The 23475-nt window shown below is 41.3% G+C and overlaps 1 protein-coding gene across 1 annotated transcript; it reads right to left on the bottom strand.

Moving 5' to 3' along the window:
• Positions 1 to 4756: 4756 nt before the first annotated feature.
• elfn2a (extracellular leucine-rich repeat and fibronectin type III domain containing 2a) lies at positions 4757 to 10723 on the bottom strand. The gene is made up of 5 exons (XM_042391817.1): positions 10518 to 10723; positions 9274 to 9423; positions 7677 to 8671; positions 6499 to 7132; positions 4757 to 6414 (listed from the first exon to the last, which is right to left on the bottom strand). Exons 1-5 carry the CDS (start codon positions 10719 to 10721, stop codon positions 5557 to 5559), a joined length of 2841 nt encoding a protein of 946 aa, XP_042247751.1. The 5' UTR covers positions 10722 to 10723; the 3' UTR covers positions 4757 to 5556.
• Between the last annotated feature and the right edge of the window lie 12752 nt (positions 10724 to 23475).

Genomic DNA, 23475 nt, shown 5'->3' with positions numbered 1-23475 from the left:
AGATTAAATTCTAGTTTCTAGGGACATTTAGTTGAATTCCCTTTATCGCATAACTTCTGTCCCAAGACTCCAATTTCTATACTGATATTAAACTCCAGGAGATGTGACAAAACGTTATATTCACAGCATTGGTTCTTATGGTCCATTAACCTGTTAAGAGTGAAGGAGGAAGGGGCATAAGGGGATAGGAAGAGGAATGCTTCTGGGTTTAATCCTGTAAGTGTGAAGCCAGCCTCCATCCATACAATGTTTTAATGTTTACAGCATTAAAACAAAGTCTGTGTTTTTACAGCAGACCTTATTGTATGGATTCAAAGGTTTAATTAAACAGGAGCGCAGAGACCTTGCTGCCATTCCCAGGGAATCATTGCGAGTCAACAGTTTCTCTGCCAGAGCTTCACATGGAGAGCAACTACAACTCTAAAGGGAGGCAATCGGGAGGGTTGCTCCTTGATTTTCCATGACTATTGATTTGTGTTTTTCAATAAACCCAAACTTCGAAAACTTACAAAACTGAAATGAGAAACCAAACTTGTTAAGCAATGAGTCCCAGAGGCAGCCAGCAAAATTGTCTAGAGCAGTGTAAAACCCCCATGAATTAGTTTGGGGCGAATAGAAACTACCCTTCTGGTTCTTAGATGAATAAAAAGCTTATTCACCAGAGCTGTTTCGCCCAGAGTACCTGTTAATCACAAAAACCATAATCTTGACAATAACTCAAATTTCTACGCACTTAGACTCTCTGTGACCCCAACTCAGGACAACAAGAGGCCCAGTGAAAGGTTTTATTGTTTTGTTCAGAGCAGACACCATGTTTGATTATCAATTTCAATGTACCACTGGGATTCACAGCTCTGGATAGAGAGGGTTTGACTTTACTCCTCAGAGACTGCCACAAGTTATGCTGTCTCAATTCTTGCCAGTTAGCTTTTCTTCTGGAAGTGTGAGATGTCAGTCCGTTCACATTGATTTGTCATTGTTGTTAATTGGCCAGACTGGAGAGAAGACACACAGGCAATCCCTAAGGTGCAGTGTATGTACATCTGTCAGGCTCAACTGGTGGATTCTGGCCCCTGAGGACTGGAGTCAGACACCCCTCATTGTAAGGAAGGGAAATCAAAAACCCTGCTGTCAAGAGAAAATAACTGCTGTAGATGATTACATACTTAAGGAAAGACAGACACAACACATCCTCATACCAAAACGACAGAATAGGTCTATTTCCAATGACTCTCAAAACGACCTATAGGAGTGTCTTCAGTGCCCTCTAGAGGACAGATGGGGACCAGAAAAACCACCAACAGAACCGTTTTATATTATAATGATGTTTTATGGTATGACAGTGCTGTGGTTAAGGTCTGGTTAGGTTTAAGCACAAAAAACACTTGGTTAGGGTTAGGGAAGGATCATGGTTTGGACACCCAAGCTGCAGTAACGTACGGTGTAAACACTGGTGATATACACTGCTTCTTGCGGGGAAAAACACACCCAAGATGCAGCAACTTGCAGTATCTTTGGTGGGGAAAGACACGTGGTTGGAAGCAGGATGCGAACAGTGGTCTCCTGTAGCAACTAACTATCTATTCATCCCCCCTTCCTGCCTCCTCCTGATAAGGAAGTCACCTTATATTGACGTCATGTGAACAGCATCATAATTGCAACAACTGGTAGAGGGCAAAAATGTAACCATAAGTCATTTTTGCTGGCCTGAATTTTAGACCCATACTGTCGTTTTTCTTGTGAGGATGGGCTGGATAGAAAATATGTTACCTGAGGAAGAGGAGCAAGGCTTGGCCACCATGGGTGGACTGAATGTTAAAACTAGAATGTATTATAGTAGTGATATGTGCCTTTATACAAACAGTGCAGAGCAGAATAAAGTCTTTTGGGAGAACAAGTCAATTAAAGATTAAGTGTATAGATTTAAATAATGAGAGTTCAAATAAGAACACCGGATTGTTAGCCAGAAATGAGTAATGTTCTTCAGTGTAAATTATAACAATTGGACACACTGTGCTTATGAATAACTGAGCTAATGTTATTCCTTACATCTAGAGAAAGGCCTTGAGGGTATATGCAGGTAACCTCAGCTCGATTCCCCCCATTCCACCAAATGAAGCCATTATTTTTAAAAAGCTGCCAACTCTGCATAGCCTGTGGTACTAATCTAAAGCTAATTGATTGGTGATTCCTTGGACCCAACACGAAGGGCAGTTGCAAGTGGAATTTGAACAAAAGGCAAAAATAGAAAACTGGGCTCTTCATAGACATGGAGGCTGTCCAACTCAGTGCCCAAGGAAATTTGCTCTGTTTTTTATTTGGTCCCACCCACCCACCCAAATTAAGTTCTATTGATCTGATAGCAGAGTAATGACATGCCTTTGATATTCCATTGTGAACGCTAGTGGGTCTATTGGATTGGCTGCCACAGATGACACAGAGGTCAGTGGGAAAGTCATTACTCAATGTAAAAAACACAATGGAATATTAAAAGCTAAAATAGTGAGCAAATTGGGAGGATAAAAACTGACAGATTTTCATTACAGGTATAATTAAATGGTCAGTTCACCCAAATAAGAAAACAAATTTTCTCATTTAGCATTCGGGGTATCTAGCTGTTCCAATAGTCTTCATTTTATTTGCCAAGGTTTTGAGATATTATGAATTTTGTTTGTGGTGCCCACAGCACTGAAATATTATGATTTAAATTTTTAACAAGCAACATGTCTTTCCAGAAACATTGTCCTGGTTACACAAGGTGACAGACCTTGCTGAGAACAGTTTTCACTGGAGCTACTTTCTACTGAAGAAACAGTCCCATTGAGTGTACAGTTTACGTAAGTCTAATAAGGTAAGACCAATAAGGCATGTTCTACATGCACATAATCTTCTGATACTTCACAACAGATTTAGCTCCTGCCAACTGACCTTTTGAATAGAGTCCATTCTGTGGACAGACGTCTTTATAGGTCAAAGAGTAAATGCCATCCTCCGCTCTCACTTTCCCCTTCAAACTCACACCTCAAACAGTGGGTGAATTCAAGCCCTGTCAAGATGATGACATCAGAGTTAACCCTGTGGAAAATCAAAAAGAGCTGCACTACTTCCAGGCCCGACAGACTGGTCCTTCCTGACTGATCAGACTCAAAAGAAATGTAAAAACGCCCAGGAGGTTAGATCTCAGACTAGCTCACCTCAGCCTGCTCATAACCTGCACAGTCATGGTGAAGTATAATTTTGACCTTAGTTTTTCAGACCGTTTGTCTGAGGACCATTCCTGCTGACAAGAGTTACAGGCAACAAAGAGAGGTGGAACATGGTTAAGCATCTGATGAGGGAGGCAAGGACAGACAGAAAGATAAGCAGACAAAGGCAGCCATCATTAATTTCAATTAGGCTCCCAGTCTGGCAGAGTTAATAATATCAGCACGCTCTTCTGACCTCAGACGATGGTACAACATCAACCTCCGCAAATTACTCATTAATTTACCCCATTAAGTTGGACAGAAGTGGTGGGCAGGGAAAAAAAAAACACAGAGGGGAATGAATTAATTAGACATTTTAAAAACAGAATTTATACCTTTCCAATTGAGATGTATCGCAACAGAGAAAGAGAGGTCAGGATACCAGTGGTGAGGGTAGAAAGAATGTCAAGAAAATGAAAGAAAAACAGCCAGCTGAAATTCATATTTTGACAGCATGGATGTTGATGCAAGGGGGAAGACCGTAAAATATTTTGAATAGCTAAGGCATTAACATTCACATACTCAAGAATTATCAGCATTTGTGTATCAGAATGCTCTGTGCATGTAGAAATGCAACTGAGAAAAACATCTGTCTCATATCAAAGTCTCTTGTTTGGTCCGTAATAGCACCAAGCCTTGCTCCAATCTGTGTCAATAGATTTAATTGTAACACCCATATATCCAAACTCAAATCCTAAATAATAAAATAAACCAAACTAAAAACAAGCCAGATACTGTCATGTTCATTGGGACTGTCTTATTCTATATTAAAACACATTGGAAAGTAAAGAAAATATGATAAATACAATACCTCCCAAGGGCACTTTGGTCCATAGCAAGCTCCCGCCCAGAGCAGAGCAGGGTCATATATACTGAATGGGGAGTCATCCTGTCTAAAGCAGAGGATGTCCCTTGGGCCTTCACTCCACTTATATTCATTTTATCTCATTGTGTAGTGCAGGGAGCATTTGACATATTTTAAGTTTCTGTGCAGCCTCGCCTTGAGCTTATACATCTCCGGCTGAGTATACACTGTAGTCTACTCTATCTCGTCTCCATAACACTAGTGTGTTTGAAACGAGATGCAGCTACAGCAAACCTCTAACCTGCTCTCAATCTGCCTCTATTCCTAAATGCGATTACCAGGTTCTTTAATATAGAAGCTAACACCTGTCTTGCCAACCTGTGTTACCCATCCTAAAGTAATTTCTGCACAACTCGCACTATTGAAATGTAAATTTCCTACCTCATAGCTTACCTTATCAAAAGAAATATGCTACACTTGTAAATAAGAAATGGGCAAGGAGACAAAAATGCCTGCAGGTCTTGAAAGGGTTTATTCCACATTATCTAGATAGATAGGCAACACACACACACTCAACTCCCCAACTGGACTGTTATCTACAGTATATGCAAAGCATCTCCACTAAGCCATCCACTTTACTACCGTGAAGGAGACTGACAATAATGGACGACTCAACCCCAACCCCAACACTTCTCTCCCACCCACACGCAATCACTCACACCAGCATGCACAAACTGTATATACATGCCCACACACCATTGAACATATGTAGTTAGGTGTTTCGAATCGATAAGCATGCTCAACACAAAGCCTCCCCAACCTACTCTTACACTGGCTAATTGCCAGGAAGAACAATTAGCCCGATAAGTATCACTTAATGTCCTCCCCCAAAGAGTGAGATTCAGGCTATTCTAAAACAAACGCGCTTAATTCCTCATCCTGCTCCCTCATTATCTCCCTAAATGATGCTTCTATAGGAGAGCAGGTGCTGGCGGTGCTGTGGAATGTTTGTTTTGTGAATGGTGGTTTGATGGGATTAGAGAAAAGAGGGATGGGGCTTAAGTCATGAATGGGGCTGCTTGTGGTGAGATAGCTGAGCTACACTGTGCAAATAATGAGGTAGAAGACACTTGCTTGTCACCACCTTTGCTTTGCTCATTAGTGGGGATTCAGCAGGTCTACGGAAGCCTGCAAGGACCAAAATGCCCAGTATGAGGCAGTCTGGTGAACAACTTGATTCTTATAGATTATCGCTCAGTATTGTAGTGAAATCAATCAAATTCTGAAACAACCTCTTAAAATGTCAGTGGATTATCATAGAATCAATTCCAAAAGGAAACACCAAGAGAGTATACCTCTTTAACTCTGGATCCAGCAGAATGACCCATGTCACTGGACACCTCAGAGGAAACACATTGCTACATTAACATCTATCCCCTTTTTTAGTCTGCTGTTGGCATCCAACCTCACAATTCCCCTCACTGTATTCAACTCTGCTTCTTCGGCTCACAGCTTCTGCTGGGCAGAAACCCCCTTCCAGTAGTCCAAAATATCATGAAGGTCCTCGTCCTTGGCAAACTGCACCTTCTTACGCAGGGCATGGCCTGCCGCTATATAAGATGCTTCTTCTCGGGGGCTTTTCTTGTAAGGCCGGAATCGCTCCCAGATCCGCAGTGTGCTCTCAGATGAATACTCTGGACTGGAGGAGTAGCCAGAGTTGTAGTTGTGGTGACGAGAAGGTGAGAGCTGGGAGTAGGCGGCTGTGGCATCTCTCTTGGTGCGCCCCAGCGGCTTGAGGAATGAAGCCTTTTGGGCCGGTGAGGGTGATTCGTTGCCACCCTCGTAGTAGAGTGCAGGAAAGGAGTGGCGGTGCTCGGAGCTGTGGTAGTCTGGCTGAACCTCCAAGTGGTGTTGCTGCTGCTGTCCAGGGCCAGCCATGCCACCTCCACCTCCACCCCCGTTATTACACCGCATCCCACCCCCATTTATGCTCACCCCACCACCATTTATGTTTCCCATTCCATTCCCATTGCAGCCACCTACTCCACTACCTCCTCCACTTCCACTACTTCCACCACAACCCACAGGGCTGCCTTTCTCTGTCGGGTACTTGGGAGGATCGCTGCGCTGCTCAGGGACATCCACACTGAACACCCTGGTGCTCTTTACAGATCCCCCAGCATTGGCACCACAACGGCTCTTCACTGCAGCAGTGTCAGCACTCAACTGCCTCTGAAGGGGCCGTACTGCATTGGCTGGGGGTGGGTCACGGTAAGGAGGGGAGAGGAACCCCCCACCACTGATGCCTGGCCGCTCAGACAGGGGCACGACCAGGGGCACTGGGGCCATAGAAGGTGGATGAGCCTGCTGATGTAATTGAGGATGAGGCTGAGGATGTGGCTGAGGATGTGGTTGGGGTTGAGGCTGAGGGTGAGACTTAGGATGCACCTTTGGAGAGGAGGCCATGATCTGATCTCCAGGGTGGCCTGGAGAGAGGGGCAGGAGGTTGCGGGGAAGGGACGCGATGCAGGCTGGAGGCTGGGAGGAGGACACAGAGTTGGCATTTTCAGCCGTGGTCACAACATTAGCAGAGGCATCCAGCTTTAGGGCATCAATGCAGTTGTTGATGATCTGGTTCACCTTGTCCACCTCCTTGGCGATGGTGGAGATCTCTGATGCTGAGCCACGGCCGTCATCATCCGAATCCTCCCCAGCCTCTGTCCCATTTTCAGCCCCACCTCGCATATCCACAACTACTTCTCCTCCTACCCCTGCTCCTCCAGCTGCCACCCCCCCCTCCCTGCCTTCCCCTGCCACTCCTGCAGTCCTCACATCCATATAGTTGCCCTTGCTGCCCATTGCCTCAGAGAAGGCAGAGGCCATTTTTTCCACCTGTGGCAAGGTGGAGAGGCGGGAAGAACTGGTGTTGGCTGAGCCATGGAGCATGCCTGTGCTAGAGGAGGCAGATGGGGGCAGCTTGCCTCCTGTTCCTGCATGGTGGTGCTGGTGGTGGGCCTGCTCCTGGAGACGCTGCATGGCACCTGGGTCATTCGCCACTGCTGCAGCCGCCTCTGGGCCATACCTGAAGAATGAAAGATTCAGAACAAACAATACATCCAGTTTCATTATCTGATCTGGTTATCTGTCATATAATGTTGCATATTATCCTAAAATTGCAAAAAGCAGGATTGCTAAATTTAGTTGGACCTTATACTTTATTTTAAAATGAATTAGTTTTAATATCCTGTCCTCCCAGTGATTCCATGGGATGACAGAATACTTCTTTTAATTGAAGCTCTACTATATTATGACAAATAGCATGGCCCATAGCATAACATGGCCCAAAGCCTCAATAATGAGTGTGGTTGGGGGGAAAAAAAATTGTAGTTAGATGAATAAATCAGGCTTTTCAGTAATTAAAATCAAACAAAACAATGCAGAAAAACTACTAATGAACTGATTGACACAGCAAAATTGTTTCCAGGAAATCGATTATACCCATGAGACACACATAATAGTTGCCATGTTTTTTGTAGCTAAAACATTCCACATGCAGTCGTAGTTATGAAAAAGGGGTCTGTTGTGGCTCTTAAGACTTTCATTAACAAACATCAAACTTCTCGTACCTCATCTCCAAAATAGTTTTCTTCACACTTATAGCTTTCTCCTTCTCTTCCTGGATGCGTCTTCGTCTGAGACAGTAATAGACAAATCCAAGCACAATGACCATGCCAAACAGACATCCTAGGATGGTCATGATGTAGTGTGTAGTTGTAGATGGATTGGTTCGGGGGTTCTCTGTTCCAATAGCTCGTGTAGTAAAGGACAGACAAGTGTGGTTGTAGCGCTGAGATTTGCTTACCGAAGCCACACAGAAGGTGAAGTTGGTGTGCGGTTTCAGCTTATCCAAAGTTATTATCTCCTTCTTGTTTTTAAGAGGCATGATGTCTGCACCGACAGTGTTATTGTACTGGGAGAGGATGTACATCTTACTGTAAGGTTGTGGGATCTGCACCATTAGAGAAGCTGTGTAGAGGGTGACTGTTTGAAGTGTCATAGAAATCTGATGGCTATATATGGGATCAGCAGTGGACGACATGGTTGGCTGGTGGTACAGATCTTGGTCTGGGTTTTCGAAACCTATCCCTGAACCATCTAAATCTTGTCCCGTGGAGGAAATCCCTGTAACTCTCTCACCATTCTGACACTCGGACGAAAGACGGGCACGGGCATTTCTTCCATGTCCGGGCACTGGGCTCAGGAGAGGATAACCAGTCAAGTGGCGAGGGGTTTCGCACTGGAGGCGGTCATAGGTGTGGGTGACATTGTTAAATGCCTCCAGCCAGGTGAGAAAGCTATATAGCTCACAGCCACAGTGGAACGGGTTTCCTGCTAGTTCACACACCAACAGCCTGTTGAGGACAGTGAAGGTGGACGGGTCAAGACGGGCCAACTTGTTGGAGGATAAGTCCAGGCTGCTGAGGCTGGGGCACTCCCAGAAGGCATTGGTGGCAATGACCTCTATGAGGTTGTGTTGCAGGAAGAGGCACTGCATTCGACCCAGACCTCTCAACATGCCCTCAGTCAGGTTGGTCAGCTTGTTGTAGCCCAGCTGAAGAACCTGAGACAGAAACAGAAAGTATCCTTTTGAAACGTTTGATATACCATAATACAACAAAACTAATTGTTTATCATTTGGTGGATGTTTTTGAGATACCCTCACAAACTGTGTCGGCTTGGAAAGTTTTCAACCACCATCTATGAACAGGATATGAGAACTGAGGTTTTTGGCTGGATGATTTCAGAAAATAGCCTGAGCTCTTTATACAACAAAATATAACAATATACACAGTAAACTGTTTGGGAGTGCCCTTATCCAGATCAGATTACATTACACATGACCATTCAGCGTGGTCTCCTCAATGGGATTTATATTATGAGGCCAACACAAATAATTATACACCTTTCTATGGATGTTGAATATTTACAACAGCATGTTACCAACAAATTGAAACAGCCAGATAACAAATGGCGCCAACCAATGTGTGAATATTGTGACATAGAAAGAAATATAAAGTGGTATGGACTCCTTTGAAGTCTTAGGGACCTTTTGTAAAATCCTTTATCATTTTTGATTTGTACTTTATACAGATAATGAAATGTAAAGTGAATGAAATCAGACATAAAGACATAAAAACTGAGTTGTGTTACAAGGCTGCAAACCTGTAGGTTGGCCTGTCCAGCAAAGGCCCCGTCCTCAATGTAGCTAATCTCGTTCTTGGTTAGATTGAGGTCAGTAAGGTTTGTGAAGCGGTACATGGAGATAAAGAGCACAGCCTTAAGTTTGTTCTCATTCAGCCTCAGGTCATGAACCTAAGAGAGACAAGAGGAAAGATTACTTTCAGGTGATGTGTTTCACCTTCTAGTAGCCACAGAAGAGGACCTAAACTCTCGGCCAAAGATTGCTGCCTAGACCGTATAACACATGCAAACACACAAATTTGCCATCTAATGAGTAATTTCCCAACTGATACATATAATGAAAATTTGTGTTAAGTTAATCACAGCCTGTTTGCAAGCAGCGGAGCAACCATCCTGAGCTATGTAACTGAGGTAAATGTTGATGCTAGTATGAATGTAGTCGCATGTTAACATTACCTTTGGGTGCTGTCATAAATTATCTTCAAGCTTTTGAGCTTTAATCATTTATGCAGCAAATTACAGATTGCACTACTTGAAATTCTTGGCACTGATATTTAAAAATGTAGACAACAAGAAGCCACTACATAAATCATTAGCATAAGCACAACACATTAGCTGATTGGCTGAGCATGTTGGAGATGTGCACAATGTGATCAAAAATGTGCAGAATATGGATTAAAAAATATCTTACAGTTCTTTTACAGTTTATTTTAGTGTGGTTATCTTACACTGACTCATTTGCAGGTTCTGTTCTTGTCTGCTACAAATGCTACACAATTTTATATATACAGTTGGCTGTGCCAGCCAATAGCAGTTTGGTAGCCAATGATTCGGATCTTCTACCTAACTAATTTAACATATTTAGCAATGATTTATTTGCTTTAATACTATCATCACAGCCACGTAACAATTCTAGCCATTACTACTGCTTTTGTCACCATCATTGGGCATATGAATATAACTTTGCAGCTTAAATTGATTAAGTATATGGAATTTTTGTATCTAAGAACAATACAATAGTTATTAAATTGCCATCATTATCATACTTATTACAACAACCAACAAATGATAATCACACAATAAACTACATCCATAAAGAGTGAACAGAAGATTACATTGTGTTGCAGGTATGCAAAAGTCACCGTCACAGTTAATAGCATGTGCTCTTAGGCTGACACCATCATAGCTCAGAGTGCATGAAGGCATATGGTTTAATAGAGGTGGCTGTGCTGGTGTAAAAGGCCTATTGATAGATTCATACTGACCGTGCTGTTGATGTGCTGGGGAATGGTCTCATATGGAGGCTGGTTCTGACTGCAGATAGCCAGCCAAACGTAGCCTTTATCCCCCTCTATCAGCCAACAGTCCCCTTTCACCATGCCAGGCAGGTGCAGGAGCAACAGTGAAGGGAGCATAAGGGAGAGAAAGAGGGTGGGAGACAGAGAGGAGAAACAGAGTCTGCTGGCCATGGTTTGCGTTAGGAGTGTTTGAGGTCGCCTCGTAGACAGGAGGAAAAGAAAGGAGTTGAAGGGAGGAGGGCAGCGGAAGCAGTTTCAAATCAGGAAGGGCTGCAGGTCAGGGGCGAGCAGGCCAAATATAATTAGAGAGAAAGGTGAACAGAAGGGTGTCTTCACGGTGATTAGAGCTGAGCTTGCAGCATGGCACCAAGTCCTGTCCCCATTTTAGGTGTTCCACGTCAAAGGGTTTTGGAGACTGTCACCACAGCGGCTACTCATGGCCCCTGACAACCGTACCTCTTGACAGCACAGCTGAGGAAGTAATCCCTCACAGAGAATGACAGAAGGCCTATGCAACAGAGAGAGTGAGAAAGGGAGGGGGGAGGGAGAATATTAACATTAATAGTGATAATGACAAAATGATTAAGAGTTGGCAGAAAATTGTAATGCAGTTCACATATCCCCAGATGGTTTTGAATTAATTGCATTTACGTCTCATTTCTAAAAGCACTGTGTGAAAAAAAAAAAGGTATATGAATCTAATACCCATGGTACCCAATCCCTTCAAGGTAATGCACCACAGTAATAAATCCATTAACTGGCATGATTATTTCATTGAGTCTTAATAAAGCCCAAAGAAACATATTTTGACTTTTCAAATGAAACTAGGGTTTTTATGCACTGTAATTATTCACGTTCATGAAAATAACAGCCTCGTATGAAAATAAATGGCAGCTCTTCTGTTCAGACATTAGCATATGATGCACCAATAAAAATGGAGATTTCCAAGACTATGAAAGCAATGCCACTTTCCTTTGTGTTTTTGTCATTGTTTACAAGGTTTGCCAGTGTGCAGCTGCGGTTCTATTATTTCAACTTTTAGGTACATAATGAAACAATAAAATTTAATAGCTGCAGTTATATAGGGGTGAAAACGGGGAGATGGGCTAAGTGGAAAACAGAGGAGGGCTGTTGTAATTTGCATGTTTTAACAGGATACTAGCTGACATTTAGCTATTTACCTTTCTCAGGGGATTAACCATGGATTAGGCTCTAATCCAGCGTAAAATATTATGTATCTCATCACCGCAGTTCCGACTCTTTTAATTTGTTTCCAAAGTTTTGATTCCCTCCCAGAGAAAAGTTATCTAGCCACAACATGAATGACAGGGAATAGATAGTAAGAACAACTGAGTAATAGACTCTTCTAAGTACTTTCTCTCTCTCAATCCCTAATAAATTCCTCTTGTACTTTTTAGGCATTGTCTTAGTCAGATGATAGCTACAAGAAATGAAGCAATGACATGGTGCAACCCAATCTACTCATGAGTAATGGAAGCCAATTTTCAGTGTCTCTTTGTCATACTGGCCTGCCCCTAATAGACCATCATCCTCCTCCCCTTCCTTCTTGTCCTCGGTGCTGCCTTGCACCTCAGTTAGCTTCCCAGTCACTTCTCATTTTTGTCGTGCCATACCCTGAGCAGCTCTCAGTCCCCCCTTCAAATCGTTCCATGATATTGATATTGACAATTCAATCCCTCCACCACAGACCTTTATTGCCTTTGACCCAGCATCGTTGTCATCCTTACGTGTGTGAAATAAAACAACCGCAAAAAAGCAATTTACAGCTTTAGCACAATGGAACAACAGCTGGAATAACTGGAACAACAGTTCAAATAAACCCTTTTCACATGAATAATTATGCAAGTCATTCATTAACCATTGAAGTGGATTGATTCTACAGATTTATTTGCTGCTAAGTAGAGCACATGTATGTGAATGTGAGCATTGGCACATTGCACATCGTGATGAAAAGAAGCAAGCAAAGTGAATTATTTATCAAACAGCAATTTGGCCATTGATCATAATGGCCATGCTCACACTGACACAGAAACATGTTCTTATTCTTTCATCCTGTTTCTGTATTCCTTCTCTTCTCACTCTTTGAAGACAACTCCAAGTCTAGTGTCATGATAATGTAGAGATACAACACGTGATATATTCTTGTTTTCATTAGGGTTCCAGGGAATTTACCAACAAAGTCTTTAGTACACTTCTGCAATTTGAGACCAACAAAAATACTGCGCTGTGCTTGTGATTGCAGTTTTTCCCTGATGGGAGCGCATATTTACAGCACATCTGATATGACATGACTGCTAGCCTGAATGTATGTATGTACAAGGGTTGGAGCCAAATCAGAATACAATATTTGAAAAGCACAAATTTATTTATTTTTTAATGTATTTATATTTTAAAAATTACTTGTTTTTGGGAAGAAAAAAAAAAACATGTCAAGTAACAGCGTGCAGGTCAGGACTCATGGCATAGTGAGATTACATCATTGTCTCCGTCTCTCCTTTGCTCTGCTCTGCTGTCTGTCTCTGTGTCATGGATGTATAAACAGCTGCAGGTCTGTGTGTCTGGCAGAGCTGACCCCTTTGGCTGAGTGGTCAGTGCAGTGGTCTGGGAGGTTCGAGATCCGGTGTGAGAACCCTCCTTCACTACAATAGTTTATTGAAGAACACATATTTTAACACTTTGATATCAGGGTTGTTACATCCATTTCCACTTTTATTTGAATACGAATCCAAACAAATAATTTTGCTGCCTCAACAAATATAGATAAAATACAAATTCTGGGCTCTCTGCACATCTCTAGTCTTTACTGTGTTCTACAAACATTAAAGACAAGTCAATCAAGACACAGCTGAAAGCCAGTTGTTAACTGTCAAGTCCAGTCATAACTGCAAAGATCAGCACAATATTCTTTATTTATAATGCTGTAATGACTCTGACCACACTACTCCAGTCTATTTTATCATCTGGGTCAGTCTCCTGTCTCTCTCTCTGAATCTCTGCCTGTATCTGTATTTCTTTTTTATCTGTCTGTCTACTCCTTTCTTCACTTTTCTGTGCTTCTCTTTACCCCTGCCTGCATTGTTTAATCCTGCTTATCTCTGCTGCCTTTCATCTAGGAACACAAATGAATATGCTTCATCGCCAAAACACAACCTGACACCTTTTGTGTGCTATCACATCTCCTCCTCGCTGCTTTTATCACATTCTTGCTGTTGGTTTTATTTTGACAAGAAGCCAGAGGAAGAGACAGCCTTATATTCCCCCTCCCTTTCTTCTCCAAATGAGGCTCTCTTTGTGTTTAATTATTGTCCCTGATAGCTGGGCTTTAATTAAAATTTTGCATCTGACAAACAACACTAATGATGTCAAGTTACAGAAGCAAATGGAAAGTTTCCAAAGTAAGAATGGCGGAGGGCTGTCTGAAAACAACAAGGAATGTATTGTCCTTATTGTACATGTAGGATTTCACAGAGCTCAGAGACATGTTGAAAGTAACAATCTATAACTTTTTAAGACTAAATGTTTTTTCCTCCATGTTCTATAAGTGTCACAAACCGGCTCAATGCATGTGACAAAGAGGAGAAGCCAGTCAAGGTAAGGTGCTAAATATTAGTTTAATTGGAAAATAAAGCAACATAACTGATCACAAAAGGCATTTAAGGCATTTAATAAATAAAATGTTGATATATTTATTCATTGATAATAGCCTCCACATTGATGACACACAATACCACACTACAGAAAATAAGATACTGTTACTGATAGACATGCATTATAAATGCTGGAAAGTCAGTCAGAGTAAAAACATCACGCCAATGAAGTTTAGTGTCAAAGTTTCTTCTTTCTTCTGCAAAAAAGTAGCTTAAAACATCAAACTATGCAGTCTACAATTCCATTAATTCACTAAACTGATAAAACAGTTTTGTCACTCAACTTAATTTTACTGAAGCAGAAAGTATTGTGCTTTAACTACCTTTTTAAATGTTTTTGTAACCCTTATCTCAATGAAGTGACCTGAAGATGCATGTGCTTTCAGAAGAACAGCCTGCTTAACATGCATACAGTTACACACATTAACATCCAGGGGAATTACCAGTACAGCAACAGTTTACTGATTCATCTTGGAATGACTCCCACTGGCTCCAGTGTGTGCCCCGTTTGTCAAAGCTTGTCAGTCATTTCATGTGATTCAAACCAGCAACTTTCAAGACACGTCATATACTGTAGCTTAATTAGACATTTATTTATGAGCCACAATTACCTTCTAAATAATTAAAGAATCACACAGTTTGCATTAAACATTTAAATAAATTGGATTCTCCATTTTCAGCCAAATAGCTCTGAATGGTATCATTTCAACTGTTGGCAAAGCATTGAGGCGTAAAGTCCAGAATAACAGGACAGACTTTCGCCATCTGTATTCTAATGATGTGCAAACCTTTGTAGAGATATGTAGTTTGACGTGTTCACTTGCTTGTTCATGTCCACCCTCTTTTTATTATACATATTAAGCGAACTCTATCCTCTCGTTCCATTCAAGACTATTGTAGACCTGATTGACAGCACAGAAGAACAAAACAGAAATGACTTCATTAAGTTTCCTGAGGGAGTTTAAGATGAAGTGAAAGCCAAAAAATGTTAAAAAAAGGGATTAAATAGACTAGTATTAAAGTAATGCTGTAAGTGTGAGATAGAAGGTAGCAGAGACAATGTGTCTACACCAGTATTGCAGCAACATAAACCTGTTAAAACAGTCACAATGTCCTTCATCTGGGAACAAAAATCTGGTTCCCTTAAGCTTGATTTTATATTTTAGTCTTATTAGCCTTACCTTATATATTTATTAATAAGACCTGGTTTTAGGGTTATGGTTAGGAATTGGGCTTAGATGAAAGTTAGGGTAAGGGGTATGTTTATGGTTGATGTTAAGATAAGCCTTCACAATACAATGCCCTCACAAGTTACAAAAAACAAGTGTGCGTTCACTGAAATTCAGTCTTTGTCCATAGCATGAGTACCAGAACTGAGCAGCAGAGAACAACAAGACAGACCAGAGTAGCACAGCCACCATGGAGATAAGGTCATGAACCTTTCCAGGGAGTGAGAGAGAGAAGAAGACAGACAGACGGATGGACCACGGGAAACAGAGACAGTAGAGACAGCGGGAAGTACTAAGGCACATGACATCAAACATATTTTTTTCCACAGTTTGTCAGTGAACCAGTCAAGTGAACCAGTGATTCAGAAATCCAACAGACCCGTCAGTCAGTCACAGAGTCAGTCACCCAGACAATACATCATCAGTCAACCAGCCATCCAGTCAATCAGTCCATTCAGTCTGTCAGCTAGCAAGTCAGCAGGTCAAGCATCCATCCAGCCCAACAGCCAACCAATCAAATAACCACCAACCTAACCAGCCATCCAGACAGCAGGTCAAACTGAGGACCAGCCATCCAGACGGCCAGTCAGACATCCAGCCAGGTACCACTTTTTGAAGCACCGTGTGAACTGAGCTGAGAATTATGCCTATTAGCACTATCTGTGAGTCCCAGCCTGCCAACCAGCCAGCCTGCCTTTTTACCTTCAAAAGCTGCTGCACTGTTGCTTCAAATCCAATTTCTCGCTCCTTTCTCCTCTCCCTTTTCCTTTCAGCCCTTCTTGAATCTTCACATGTATTCCCCCTCTTTCCACGTCTCGTTCAGTTTTTCTTAGGTTAATTTATGTAATTTCTTTCTGTCAGTCTCCAGCTTGCATTTTTCTTTACTCTTCTCTTATTTTCTCTTTGACTAAATTTGTTTCTCTTGCTTTCTTACTGTCCCTCTCTGGATTATATGTACTGGTTTGCAGAATAACAATTGTTCACCTCCATAGCAATGGGTATCATCGGTTAATGGTAAGAGTTAATTGTGGATGCTGGAAACTTTATTGTTTACTTGTATTTATACCAATTTCCTTTAGCTGCATTGAATGAAAATAATATTGCAAATTAATTTTGAATAAATACATGCTCTAACAATACAACAAAGTAAAAGTTCTGATTTTAGTCCATGGTTATCTTTGTGATAATTACATCAGAGTGTTATAATTAATTAACAGCATTACATTAATGTTTACAAATTATACAAGAGTAATTGTAATCTTATTTATACTTTTCTTTAATTTCCACTCTCCACAGCCCACTCTTTCCTCCTTTTTAGCTTATCTTTCCTACAGTTTTTTTCTGTACATTGAATTCCCCCCACCTTTGTTTAGACGGTATGTAACATCTGTTGCTGTCTACCACACAAACTCCCACAGGGAGAACAAACCAGAGAGGTAGTTTTCAGCTGCTGAGTGCTTTCAGACACCCATGTTCTGTGAAAGCTGTGTGGATTTCGCTAACATAAACTGCTAGACAAGTGGAGCATCATGGGACGGCAAAGTGGGCCTCTAGGTAGAAAAACAGGAACAAAATGCTACCCACACAATTTGATTTCTTAACTGTGTAGGAGTCAGTTTAACTAATGTTTTTTTCCTTTAAAAAAAAAAGACTTTCCTCTACACACACAGTCTCATGAAACCACATCTAGTTTTGCAATCAGTGCATGGCTACAAGTCTATCCAGTTTACTGGTGAGGACAGTCTTTTAGGGTCAGTTCACCCAAACCATAAAATATCTTGGGCTTCATTCGCTGAGGTTTTGAGATATCAGGCTTTGAGATTTGTGTCACCACCCAATATCACGGAGGTGAATGGATTCAAAACATCACAAATTAAAAAAAAATATTTCTCCACAAACAGTGTCCCTGTTACTCTGGATGATCTCATTGCAGGCTGAAAAAATAGTCCCACTTAACTGACCCTTAAAGTCCTTGGATGGACTATTAAACATCACCAATTTTGCAATGATGTCCAATTTCCGTAATTGACTTACCCACTCAAACTCAACCTGCCTCATTTACATCTACTCCAGTCAGTGATTTCCTAAATTTCCTAGACAAACTTTCAGCAGACCCTAGAGACCAGGCATGAACATTGAGCACTGGGTTATATAAACATGAGCTGAGAGAGCAGGAGTTCAATAAATCTGTCTTTACACTGTTCATTCAAGTAAAGAATGTAAGATCTTATCTGGGATTTGAGCTCTTCAGGCCACGCCCACACCAGAGCTATACTGCAGGTTCTCCAGCTGCTTGCTCACTATGAATCTGAAACATGGATGTTGTTTTGGTCCTGGTTTGACTGTATTCCTGTGTGATGCTCAGCTCACATAAACCCAACCCACAGGCACCCCCAAGGCCATTCTCCTCTATGACTTCTGTCTGATTATATGAGTGTGTGCTTATACTGCAAAGAGGGAGTACCTCACACATGTACAGTATGTTTCATCCTACTGTAGAATATGTGTTTCTCTTTTTTTTACCTCTATCTTTGTGAAGACCAGTTGAGTTTTAGACGTTGACGGTGAGGATCTCAGCCCATCTTCACTTCTTGAAAGGGCTTTTTGAAGTTTAGAACTTCATTAAGGTATGATTTAGGTTATTTTAGTTAAAGGGTGGATTTACCTAAATTACAGCCTAAATTTTTCACCAACTGCAAATCTAGCAAAGTGTAGTTTTGGTTTTAACTGCCGCCAGACTCAGACTACACAATGTCTTTTTGATATAGTGTGAACACAGACACAGAACATAAAGAACAAGAATGAGCATCGGGCGTGACAGTTGCTCATTTTATCCTGCGTAGTGTGTCATAGAGGGAGACAACCAACGCAGCATTTGAGATCCCTCACATCACCCCAACGAAAAGAAGTGGCATGTTGGAAGTTTGTTGCCCTCTCTCGCCAATTTGGACAATTTCGACAACATGCTCTGTGATGCTCTTACGCAACATAGAGGAATGATGTGATGGATGGTGTCAGGTGGAACTGTAAAGTCAGTTCTTGCCACCGCCATTCCGATCACCGATCTTCACAAGTTCGTCATTCCTTTTCCAGTTGTGATAGATGGGAAGCTATGATTGGTCAGGATCCAACATGTAGTCTGCCATGTTTTTACCAAGTAATGGCAGGAATTTATGAATCTATGATAGACTCGTCTGTGTTACAGTGAGTTTCTGTACTTGTGTGTCTGTGTGTGTGTGTCTGCTATACCTCTGTGTCTTAATTACTTTTTAAACCCATGCAGAAGCTCTCCCCTCCAGTTCTACTCAGCAGGTATGTTAAGTAACAGCCCTCTATGGGAGCAGCACTTCCTTGCCCAAAAGGAGGCAGAGAGAGGAAGAAACAGAGTGAGAGAAAGAGAGAGTGAGTCAGAATGTGAATAAGGAGGGATGGAAGAGGGATTGTAGCTCGAATTAATTCCTCTCTTTTAATTCTTCCTCTCAGTCAGTCTAACAGGTAAACCCCACTGGGGTTTGAATCTCTTTTTCAAGGTTGACCTTTACATGGAAATTAGAGAGAGAAGATGATGATGAAAGGGGGTGGGTGGGTGGACTCGTTTTTAACCTTTACTTAACCAGGGAATTTGAAATAAAAACACATTTTCCTGCAGACCCTAGCTAGGAAACACAAGTGTCACTGACTATGTTTATATGCACACTGATATTTCACTATTATTCTGAATATGGCAATATTCCGAATTTGATAATTATGTAAACAGCATAATCCATTTGGATTTTCCTAATTAGGCCTTATTTTGAATATAGCATTTTCCAATTAAGACATGTGGGATATGATGATATTATCTGGGTTATAGGAGCATTCTTCGGACATGTATAATAATAATGTATAATATGCATCTCAGTTGGGGTTTTTACCACAGTTTGTGACACACGGCCTCTTGCCTCAGCTCTGTGCGTTGTCAACAAACCAACTAGCCAACAGTTTACATTGCTGGGATAGAGATGCATGATGGGCTGGTTGTGTAACGTACCCCTGCGCAGGCAAAATGACATATGCTGGAGCAGGAAGGCAGACAGAAGAGAGGAATGAGAAGAGAGTAGAGAGCTGTTCAGGGCAGGCTGGAAAAACAGAGTGCTCCTTTTCCACAACGAGGACAGAGGGAATTGGTTATTATTCTGACATGCAGCCATGGACTGATGGTGACAACTCGGTGTGATGCACCAAAAACACTCAGCAGTGTAGTAAACATCATGGGACAACGTAGGTACTGGATGTGCCTGTAACTATATAATTATAATATCAGTCATATCAATATCACTTTAATATCAGGCAACAGCTCATTAATGTTTTTCACCTCGCTGGTTTACTCCACTGCCTGTGGAGATCTTGTGATTCCCGTTCCCACTAGAGTAGAGGGAAACCCTCTGCATGTAAATGGGAATATTAGTGGAATATTCCTTTTCATTAGCCATGTAAACAACAGTAGGAATATTGTGTTTTTTGGGGAATAAGGGCTGTTAAGATCAATAACAATCCATTGTGAATTGTTATTTTGTTCTGTGTTTTTTTCAGTGATACCAGAAGGAGGGAATGGTAGCGCATATGCACACATTCACACATATGGAAGCTATCCAGTGGAAGTGTTGTCCTCTTCTATCTTGGCAAATGGGGCAGCTCAGGGCACAGAGCTCAGTGCCTGACTAAAGAGTAACTTATTCAACAGTGAAATGTTGCACAGTTTGGTGTGACTTGTGCTGTAAAAAAAAATCCTTGGTGGCTGCCAATTTTTAAGGAGCGTTTCATTTAAAATCACGACTATTATTTGCCACTTTCTGTCTTCACTAGAAAAACAAATACAAAGGTAATTTGTTTAAATGCTTAAAACAACTGATATTAAGATTTTACTGTCAAGCAACCTGGAAGTAGTTTGAGGCTGTTATACCATTGCAGCTTGTAGTTTAGTCTGGATATTTGGGTGTATAAGGTTCTTGACTTTAGCACTGAAAACAATGGTTCATGTCCAAGACTGTCCTCTCAAGAAAAATGACAGCATTAGTCATTTTGGCAAATGCCCCAAAAGGACATATATCTATGTTCAAGTGACAAAGCCCTCTAGTAGACGGTAGAAATTATGACTCGTCTATCAGGAAAATAGGAGGAAATGTGACGCTGTTATGGTGCCACAGCAAGAGGAGGTCAAGCAAGATTGGATGGGTGAATAAAACCTCAGAGGCCGCTGTTTGCTTCCCATTTCCTATACCAAGAGTCAACATATGTTTCTTTGTTTCCTTAACCCCACCGAGTCATATAAGTACCTAAACCTTAACTATTGTGGTGTCACAGTAGTGGTGTCAAACCATGTTGTCATTTAATTAGGACACTATTTGTCATGTCCCATCAACAGTCAACATTGGTGTCTTTTTACCTTGAAGGCAACCTTAACATTAACCACATGCCTTGAGCTGCCTAAACTTAGCTGGACTTCAACCATAGAGGTGGCAGATCAGAAAAAGTTCATACTGCTTGAACAAACTAAACATCATAGAGGGGAAAGAAAGACAAGATAAATTATTCAAGACTGTACAAGGTTTGCTCCATTGTCAGTTGACTTCCCTCTGTGTAAGTACAGTATTCTGCCAGGTGTACATGATCACATATCAGTAAAAAAACATCACATTTTAGAGAGCACTCAGTCCTACAGTGCAAGCCACTCATTTGCTTTCAAACTGTCACAAATCAAGTCATGCAGGGACAGAGAAATTGAAGTGATAGCTTTGATCTGTTGCACCGCCACAGATAATACTCAAAAAAGTGGGAACACACAATCAAATCAGCAGGTACATTCACAGATATACAATTCCACTCCTTCAGACACGCAAGCACAGAGCACATAAAGAAGAGGCACATGTAGATATACTGGGACACACTGATACACACAGAGACACGATGGGGTGCATGTTGAGAGTCATCAGTCACTGTAATTGCATTTAAACAGACTGAGGTGTTTCGTCTTGTCCTGCTAAACGTGTGGCAGGGACAAATGCAAACACATCATTTTTCACAAGACTGTCTGAGATGGATTAGAAAGAGAAGAGAGCGAGAGAGAGAGAGAGAGGCTTTACAAAGAAGGAGTGGGGATTTAGGTGTGTTTAGGCTTTATTTCATTCTTTCTCCATATGCTCCTGCTGTTCTATTTATAGAAAACCTAACTCCCCTTGAGACGTGGTTATGCCTGTTGTTTTCAGCCTTATGTCTATGCCCTATCTCAATAGGATTTTAAATACTGGATGTCCAAAAATATAGGTTTTCCAGCTAAAGGAAATATAGAATTCCTCCATCTGTTGTCTTAATGTACATACACTAATATCTAGGTGTCATCTTCAATTCAGCTTTAACTCTTGACAAATGAACAAATGCTAGTTCTCTCATTTAGGGATCAGCCAACTGTTTTATATGCTTTTATTTCTTCCCATCTTAAATTTAGTAACTCTATATGAAGGAGTAAGTCATTTAGCATCATCTTCCTGACAGCCTCCAAACTGGGAGCCACAAGACTCCTCACAAGTGCCAAGGGCAGACACTTTATCTTCCCTGTACTGACCTCTCTGACCTGTTGATGCAGGGCAGGAGCCCAGACAACCCTCACTAAAGGCTGTGGAAATACTGCAAAATTCTTATTAACATATGGTGAAGTGGTCTTATGGGCCATTTAAGTCTTCCAACCAAGTTCCTCTAATACGAGCCACGATCCAGGTAGAAATCTGTGATTTTAGTGTGCAGGTGAATCCTTCTTTATTAAGTACACTTAAATCTGATCTTAAGACATATCTTTTTAATTTTGGCTCTGGAGTCTAAATTAAAGTACATGATTGTTGTGTGTACCTTGCATTTTGTATTTATTTGTTTAGAAACATACCATTTTAAATATTCTTTGTTGAGGTCTTTGCTTCTTTTGTTTAAAATGTGCATGATAATCATAGTGCCTTAACATGACTTCACAAAGAACCAACAAGCTGTCACAAGAGAAAAATGTCAAGGAAAGATTTGCCAAGAGGGGAATGAGTTCTGAAAGAAATAAAATGTTTTTTGGGGCATTTTCAAAAGCTCAAATTGTTGAAGGGTGTCCCTGCACTTTCACATCACCTTATCAGTCATTTTTGCAGATGTTGCTGTAGAATGCAGTTCAAGGATGTGGTAGCACTTGGAAGCTTTTGAATGCTTGTAACCAATCCATGAATTTTGTCATCACTCAGTTGAACTTCCTTTGATACTTAATGAATTTAATAAAAAGGACAAGAGGGAATAATAAGGAGTCAACAAGAGAGAGCGATAGTACAAAAGAACTGTGTAAACATGAAAATACCAATACGGCAGCATGCTCCAACTCATACTTTGATTTCATATGATAGCACAGCTTTAGTGTGAGGGGGAAGGGTGTGCATGCATGTGTCTTTGTGTGAAAATGTGAATGACAAGAGCAAAAGAGAGGCAGATAGACAGATGAGCAGACACAGATGAAGAGAGACAAATAGAGGAACCAAGACAAATCTGCAGAGGACTTTGAAAGCAGAAACCTAACATGACCTGCACAAAAAAAGGAGAAACATACTCCGTTCTCTTTGATTTTACTGCTGGTCTTTTTATGTCAGTCAGAAGCTGTGCTGTGAGCTGTGGTGTTACTAAGAATGTCTTCGAGGACACTGGCAGCTTCTACTTAGATGCAGTTTTCTGTCAGATTCCCATCTGCAACAGCACAAACAGAATTATGGATGCTGGACTGTCTCTTTCACAGTTAGAGAAATTCCTGCTGAAGCAATCCAAAAGCACGTGTGTTGAAATGAAAATGTTTGTATGTGGCGTACATCCCCACCGTCAAATGTGCATCAGGTTTTTTCAAAGTGATTGTCAACCAGCGTAGGAATACTTCCCAGGTCTTCTCTGAAATGCACATTTGAGTTTCCTGTTCAGAGTTGGAGCAATTTCAAGTGCACAGTGAGGAATTTGGCATGTTTCCTCTTTCACGAAAAC

Source organism: Thunnus maccoyii, chromosome 2 (assembly GCF_910596095.1).
Source record: "Thunnus maccoyii chromosome 2, fThuMac1.1, whole genome shotgun sequence".
Classification (NCBI taxonomy): domain Eukaryota; kingdom Metazoa; phylum Chordata; class Actinopteri; order Scombriformes; family Scombridae; genus Thunnus; species Thunnus maccoyii.
This window is presented reverse-complemented; position numbering and strand designations above follow the sequence as displayed.

What these genes read in the sequence shown, in the direction of transcription:
- elfn2a (XM_042391817.1), bottom strand. Translation starts at nt 10,721, where the DNA reads ATGGCCAGCAGACTCTGTTTCTCCTCTCTGTCTCCCACCCTCTTTCTC. An exon ending in CTGGACAGGCCAACCTACAG is followed by an intron (nt 8,672 to 9,273) that starts GTTTGCAGCCTT and finishes TTTCTGTCTCAG; the next exon opens with GTTCTTCAGCTGGGCTACAA. An exon ending in TCATGGCCTCCTCTCCAAAG is followed by an intron (nt 6,415 to 6,498) that starts GTGCATCCTAAG and finishes TTACATCAGCAG; the next exon opens with GCTCATCCACCTTCTATGGC.